The sequence below is a fragment of the Sciurus carolinensis genome, chromosome 16, assembly GCF_902686445.1.
Source record: "Sciurus carolinensis chromosome 16, mSciCar1.2, whole genome shotgun sequence".
Taxonomy (NCBI): domain Eukaryota; kingdom Metazoa; phylum Chordata; class Mammalia; order Rodentia; family Sciuridae; genus Sciurus; species Sciurus carolinensis.
The window spans coordinates 26,059,675-26,067,628 of NC_062228.1; the positions used below are offsets into that span (position 1 = coordinate 26,059,675).

At 39.9% G+C, this 7,954-nt stretch overlaps 1 protein-coding gene across 2 annotated transcripts in view; it reads right to left on the minus strand.

Annotated features, from left to right (window-relative positions):
* Positions 1–5,421, minus strand: part of Ccdc113 (coiled-coil domain containing 113) — a 32,942-nt gene extending 27,521 nt beyond the window's left edge. For both annotated transcript variants that reach the window (XM_047527135.1, XM_047527134.1), the window contains exons 1-3: positions 5,250–5,421; positions 3,548–3,674; positions 2,641–2,802 (exon numbers count right to left, since the gene is read on the minus strand). In XM_047527135.1, coding sequence (XP_047383091.1) covers positions 2,641–2,802; positions 3,548–3,674; positions 5,250–5,350 — 390 coding nt within the window. In that variant the 5' untranslated portion in view covers positions 5,351–5,421. The remainder of the gene's footprint in view (positions 1–2,640; positions 2,803–3,547; positions 3,675–5,249) is intronic.
* Between the last annotated feature and the right edge of the window lie 2,533 nt (positions 5,422–7,954).

Below are 7,954 nucleotides of genomic sequence, written 5' to 3' on the forward strand. Positions count from 1 at the left end.
TGGACGTGCTGCTTCCCCGCCCAGGCATCCTCAGTGGGATCCAGTTTTCCAACACATCCAAGATAAACTCCTCTTCCTGCCTCTCTATGTCTCCCTGCCTTATTCAATCTGATTTCCTAACACAGCACCCTCTTTTCTAATCAATCCCGTCTACTCAACATCATGAACTTGCCAATCCCATTCCCATCTCCCCTTCCTCACTCATGTCATTCACCTTATCTGGGGTGCCCTTCTTTTCCTATTCCTGAAATAAAAGCCATCCTTCTTCAAGGTCATGCCAAGTCTCATGTTAAGCCCCACCTCCTCAACAAAGTCCTCTTTGGGGATGGGGCATAGTTCAGTGGTAGAGTACCTGACCATCCTGTGTGAGGCCCCGGGTTCAATCCCCAGCACCATTCAAAAAAAAAAAAAAAAAGCCCTTTTAACCTCAGCAGCCCACACCAATCTCTCTCTGCATTTGACATTGATGTCACACGAACTAGCAGATTAGGACAATGCTACCTATCATATCCTAAGATATTTTAGCTTGCTATAATTTAACAGTGCATGTTTACAAAGAAAAAGGAGATGGGGCAAGTCAAAAGGGAAGGAGAGAAGGGAGAGAGGTGGGGTTGGTTTATGTGGTACAGATGATATGGCCCTCTGTAGGCAATGAGGGTGACTCTGTGTGTCTACCTTTCATTAGAAAAACAGAAACAGAAAATTTTAGAACAAAAGTATGTATTTTTCTATTGTCATGTATAACTAATTAGAACAAAAAAATAAAAAGAAGTGTCTATTTTTTGACCAGTGTAACTCCACATTATGCACAACCATAAGAATGGGAAGTTATACTCCATGTATATATAATATGTCAAAACATACTCTACTATGATACATTTCTAAAAAGGACAAAATTAAAAAATAGAAAAAATTACTATATTTGGAAAGAGTAAAGAAGCTACTTCAGGCTGCTGAACTATTAGTGTTTAAGCATAAGTATGGAAAGTTTAGAAAATTTTAAGTTTTCTTATTTTGGGTCCCCTATGATGGCATGAATCAGCTTCTCCACTTTGCACATATCTGTATTATTGAGACATTCTAATTTGTGCACTCTTAAAAGTTACCAGCCGGGCACAGTGGCACATGCCTGTAATCCCAGTGACTCAGGAGGTTGAGGCAGGAGGATTGTTAGTTCAAAGCCAGACTCAGCAACTTAGCAAGATGCTAAGCAAACAGTGAGATCCTGTCTCTAAATAAAATGCAAAAAAAGAGGGCAGGGGATGTGGCTCCGTGGTTCAGTACCCCTGAGTTCAATTCCTGGTACAAAAAAAAAAAAAAGTTAATAAAATTTAGGAGATTTTCTTTCTTTTTTCCAATAAAGTCTAAATGCAGACACAGACATACACACACACACACACACACACACACACACACACACACACACAAGAAGTGTCTATTTTTCATACAACATGACTCTCAAATGCAAGGTAACAACTTCCTTCCATGGGCAAATGAATTAACAGGGATAGTTCTTCTCTGGAGGGAAACTGACTTGGTTTGACTCACTGAGAGATGCTCTGGTGGTCTCCAAGGACTAGGCCATGATCATGCATATGTACATAAAGGATGACTGTTACAGTTTGAATCTAGAATGTCCCCCACAAACTCACGTGCTGAAAGCATGGTCCCCAAAGCAGCAAGGTTCAGAGATTGGGTCATGAAGCTCTGACCTCATCAGTGGATTAATCTATTTGATGAAATAATCCTTTGAGAGTTAGACTACTGGAGGTAGGACCCAGTTGGAGGAAGTAGGTCACTGGGGATGTGACCTGGAAGGGCTTGTCTTATCTCTGTCCCCTTGCACACATTTTCTTTCTTTCTCTCTCTCTCTCTCTCTCTCTCTCTCTCTCTCTCTCTCTCTCTCTCTCTCTCTCTCCCTTCCCTGTTGCCTGTTGCCATAAGCTGAGAAGCCTTCCTCCACCATGCCCTACTGCCATGATATTTCTTAATTGGAGTCAGCTGACCACGGACTGAGTTTTTTTTTTTTTTTTTTTAAATCATGTACCAAAATAAATCTTTCTTCCTCTAAGTTGTTCTTATGAGGCATTTTGGTTACAGCAATGAAAAGCTAACATGATGATTTAGGGATTTTTCACCTAATTCATGGCCTTAAACCTCAAACCCCTGAATTATTAAAGAATTATTGCAAATTTTTAAGGGCATGTATGGTTATTGTGGTTATATTTTTTAAAAAGAAGAATCCATATCCTAGAGACATATCTAAAATATTTAGAGATAAATGATGTCTAGGATTCTTTTCATAACAGCCCAGTGGGGTGAGGGGGACACTGGTTGGGACATGGATGATAAAAAAGTAGCCATATGTTGATGTTAGCTGCATCTGAATATTGAGTACATAGGGGTTAGTAGGGATAATTCTCTACATTTGAGTATATTTGAAATTTTCCATTTAAAAAGGTTTCAATTTTGTTGTCTCCTCAAGAAAATGGTAAGTTCTTTAAAGACATGCCCTCAATTTGTCTTATCCTACTTCTGTTTCTTCCAAAGCACCAATAATAGCACAGACACACCCCAGGAACTTCTTGACCAGGTGGAATTGGGAGTGCAAAAAGATAATGAGACTGAGAGGAGGGTCACCTCATGGTACTGCAGGTCCCGTTCAGCATTTGCCCTCATATGCCTCAACTCGTCCTTCATGTCTTCCAGCTCCTTTTGCACAAGGTCAAGTTTTTGTTCGACAGTGAGGCCTATCATGCGTTCACCACCTGGCCGGGATCTGGATTTACGTCTGCTCCGTAACTGCAACCCAACAAAACCAGAGCCACTATCAAAGAGGTGAGCATCGACATGATCCTTCAGAACTGCTAGAACTTATCCTAAATGAGAGCCTGAATGGGAACAAACTCATGGTGAAAAGATTTGGGATATTTGGTCAGAGGTGGGGTTTATTTCACAAGTCAGTCTAAGATCCCATGCTAATTTCCTTGAAGGCCTATGAACTAAAAATGAACTAAAAAGTCCGAACTGAAAACATCTTGAAGATGAAAAGACTGTGAACCACTGTAGACCAACATTTAAATCAAGATCAGGAGAAACCTGGAGCTCAGTGCTTCCTAAACTGAACACCAAAGAGAAAGTGCATCCAGGAGCACAGTGTTCAGCAAAACAGACAAATAAATCAAAGTTGTGGGTTTCCTAGACATCTAAGGCAAAGGTCACAAGTAAGTGTTCCAGGGCCTCCAAGTAGCTTTATCTGATCTTCAAAGGATAAGCCTACACAGATAGGCCCTCTGAGACAAGGGCTCCTAGCAAGGCCACTTCACTCCCCTATGCAGATGGCCTGGTCTTCTAGGGTTGAATCCTCCAATTTAAGGAAATTCTTTCAGATAAAATAAGATATTCTGGGAGAGTAGATTCATTACTAATTGAACCTGATTCCCTTCACATTGACTTGAAATAGAAACTCTGACACACCAAAGGAAGAAATCTCCTGCATTTAAGGGGACAGACAGGTTAAAGTACAGTTCAGATCTTTGTTGTGTACCTGTGCAAACTCTGCTGCTGACATTTTAACATCTGAAATTCGTTGAGGTCGGTGATCTCTGGCCTCCAGTTTACAGCAGTATTTTTCAAACATCTCTGTCTCCGTTTTGAGAGCAGAGTTTCCATAGCTGCAAGAGAGTGAGTACTGAAGTTAAGTTCTAAAAAGAGTTTAAGCCCCAAATAACCAACTTATCAGCCATGTGTGACCTTCCACAAGACAGGTAGCCTCTTGGTGTCTTATTTTTCTCACCTATAAAAAGGAAATAAGAATTGTATCTGCCTGTTAGGGTTGCAATAAGAGTTGCAAAGATTTTAGGACAGCTGCTGGCCACGTTGTAAGTGTTGTTTAAGGCTCTGATATCTTTACTATCACATTTAATGAGCCACAAAAGTCACAGCACTGGTATTATATTGAAAATTGTTGTTACTGGTTCCATCTTCAAGTATCATCTAACTCATTTGTGAAATTCCTTCCTAAGCACGACTTTTTTGAAACTATACATATCCACTGACTCCAGACATTTCCTTTGGTTTATGTTTCTCAATTCTTTTATTTCTAGCACCCAAGAGATGAAAGAATCTGCTGGAAGTTTATCACCAACTGTAAAAAACTTTGAACAATGTTTTTTTAAACAACTAAAGATGACAAATCTAGTGTAGTGTCTTAACTTCTCATATATATAACTTATATGTTTTATATATCTGTTATAATACATACACGTTACATATGCATACGTATGAGTGAAATGACTTTGAGGTTTTCATATATTACTATGCTAATTCCTATTTGACTGAATTTTAAGATTAGTAAAGAAGACTGAATAGAAAACACAAAATACCAAAATGTCTTGCTTTCTCAGCATATATCATGTTTCCAGTGTACCTGAGGAATTACTCCTGAATCTGAATCCAAGCATGAGCACTCATGAGTTCTGTGAACTTAGGAAAGGAACTTAATCCTGTGTGCTTCCTAGGATTGTTGTGTCATTTATATAGGGCCATATATTCAAAATACAAAAATTGTTGCTTTTGGTAATAATACCTCAATTCTGGACAAAACTATATGTAGATGTATAGAAGTAACATCTGTTTAACTGCCAGAGTCAGGCTATTCTGTGCAAAATCAGTAAGTTGTGCAATTTACCTTCACAGTATCATAGAATCTTGATATCCCATTACTTACTATAGTAGACATAAAACAGACTGCTAAAAGCACAGAACACCGGACCAGTCACTCTTTACCGTCTCCCTCCATGCTTACTCTCTTTCAAGTCCACGTTGCCTCACAGTAAAATCATTTCATTAGCTTCCTTCCATCCTGCTTCCATATTCATTTACCATAGAATCTCAGCATTGGAAAGGCTTTTCTGGTGCAGAACAGGGGAGCAGTTAGGCACACATGGTCTGGCACTAGGCAGAACCCAGGTGAAAGCTCTAACTTCACCAATTACTCTCCGGGCTTTCCACCCACCAGGCCCCGCGCCTTCGCCCCTTCGCAACTTCGCCTAGTCTTGTCAGCTCAGAGGCTCAGGAGCTCAGAGGCTCATGAAGCCTCAGGCATAACACCCACTTTGGGGGTCTTAGATTCCCCCGCGTTCTGTGTGGACTTGGACGGTCTCCAGGCTGGAGCCAAGGTCCGAGGGCACTCCGGGAAGGGGTCCATGGTACGGAGAAGCGGCCAGCAGCAGCCGGCTGGCGGATACCTGAGCTCCTCCACCAGCCCGCACAGTTGGATAACGGAAAGCTCGCTCTCCTCCCCGGCCTGGGAATCGGTGTGGACGCTCTCAGAGTCCTCTTCAGTCATCGCTGTGCCCAAGCGGCCCTTGCCAATGCCAAGTGTGCCCAGGAGCGCCGGACGCTAGCCGCCACGCGTCAATCAGGCTCCTACCCACAGGGCGCGTTGCCCGGACAACCGGACGCCAGCAAAGGGGCGGGGCTTCCGAAGGCCCCGCCCAGACCCTCCAGCCTATCGCCGCGCTGACTGGAGCGAAGTTCCTGGCCTCGCCCAGACACGCGAGTGCTTTTAGTTTCGCTTTTTTTTTTTTTTTTTTTTTTTTTAAACAATAGCTTTTAAATTGACAGCAATACTAGCAACTACCGTTTGCTAAGCACTTCTTATGTCTTTGGCACTGTGTTAAAGCAGTTTATGAAAATCCTTGCAACAACCTTGTAATATTATTATTCCGTCTATTCTCCAAAACAGGATCCTGAGATCCCGAAAGCTAAAACGATTTGTCTGATTTGTCTATCTGGCTGAGCGCCTTCTTTCCCCACCTCACCGTGAAGCCTATACTCTGTCCACCACCTGCTGTTTCATGCGTGCTAACTGCAGTTTCTCTCAGGTATCAACATCTTGGTATAAATTCAAGAGACATGTCTAAATACGCACTCATCTCTGCCGAGTCCTTAGTATCCTGGGGGAACTTGCAGAAAAGACATTTTGGCCCTCGAAGGTCTCCTAGTTAATTGAGGAAAATGACCCCTACACGAGTCAATGCAGCCTGTTCGACTGGGTGACCACAGTAACAACATACTTAACACAACTGTACACTTAGAAGTGGTTAAATGGTAAATTTCGTATTTTGTGATTTTTAACCACAACTTTTTAAAAAAGTAAAGCAGTGAAACCAGATGTGAACTTCAGGATGTAGTCTCTCGGTTGGGTAAGTGCAAATTTTAGTTCACACATGTAATATGTTACAGTAGTTGAATAATATCTTTTTTAAATTATTTTTTTCTAGTTGTAGACGGACACAATACCTTTATCTTACTTAATTCTATGTGGTGCTGAGGATGGAACCCAGGACCCCACACATGCTAGGCAAGCGCTTCACCACTGAGCCACAATCGCATTCCTGAATAATATCTTTAAGACTGAAATTTGTTCTTTTGTGTTGGTTTGGGAGTGCAGCCTGTTGACACCTTGATTTCAGTTCTGAAATCCACTTTGGAATTCTGGCCTCTGGAACTATAAAGGAATAAACTTGTGTATTATTAAGCCACCAAGTTTGTGGCAGTAGTCACATGAAGTTAATAGAATTTACAAGTTAACAAAGGAGATTAAATAGGATTACGTCTTTTAAAAACCCTCAATTGATCCAAATGAAAACAGAAAAGGAAAGCAGAAATATAAAACAGAAAGAACAAAGAGAAACACAAGCAGCAAAGAAAAATAGATAAATTGAACTCATCAAAATTAAAAACCTTTGCACTCCAAAGAACACTATCGAGGGACTGAAAGGGCAATGCACAGAGTGAGAGAAAAAATTTTTAAATCATAAATCTGATAAAGGACTTGTATTTGTAACATATAAATGATGATTATTACAATTTAAAAATAAAAACAATTAAATGTGGGGCAAATTCCCAAATTCTGATAGAAGTGTAAAATGGTATAACTTCTTTGGAAAGCAGTTTGGTAAATCCTAAAAGATTAAACATAGAATGTCCATATGACCCACCAAGTCTACTCCTGGTATATACCTGAGAGTAATAGAAATATATATTCATGCATGAACTGTAACATGAATGTTCATGGTAGCATAATCCATAACAACCAAAGGGTGGAAATAACCCAAATGTCCATCAAGTGATGAGTAGACCAACCAAAGTGTTGGATTATTATTTGGCAATAAATAGAAATGATGTGAGGCTGGGGTTGTGGCTCAGTGGTGGAGCACCTGCCTAGCATGTGTGAGGCACTGGGTTCGATTCTCAGCACCACATATAAATAAATGAATACAAATAAAGTTAATTGAGGAAAATTAACAAACCAACCCTAAACAAGCCAACAACTAAAAATGTATATAAAATAATTTTAAAATAAAGAAATGATGTGCTAATATGTACTTTAAGATGGATGAACCATAAAAATATTATGCTAAGTGAAAGAAGCAAATTGCAAGGGATCATATATTGTATAATTCCATTTTTAAGAATCATCCAAAATAAGCAAATACATGTAGAAAAAGTAGATCAGTGGTTACTTAGGGATGGGGCAGCAGAAATGAGGGTTGAGGAGTGGTTGCTAAGGCATGTAGAATGTATTTTGGGGTAAGAAAAAGCATTCTAAAATTAATTGTGGTGATGATTGCACAACTTCTGAATATACTAAGAGCCATTGGATTGTATGGTTTTGGTGAATTTTAAAATATGTGAATTATATCTCAATAAAGCTGTTTTTTAAAAAGAACAAGTAGGGACTGGAAGTGTAGCTCAGTGGTAGAACATTTGCCTACCATGTTTGGAGCCCTAGATTTGATCCCCAGCACTGCAGTAGTAGTAATAGTAATAATAATAATAATAATAATAATAATAATAAAACAAGAAGAAAGTAAGCAGAAAGATGGTAAGCTTAATTTAATCATATCAACATTTATATCAAACATAATTAGTCTAAGCCATCTGA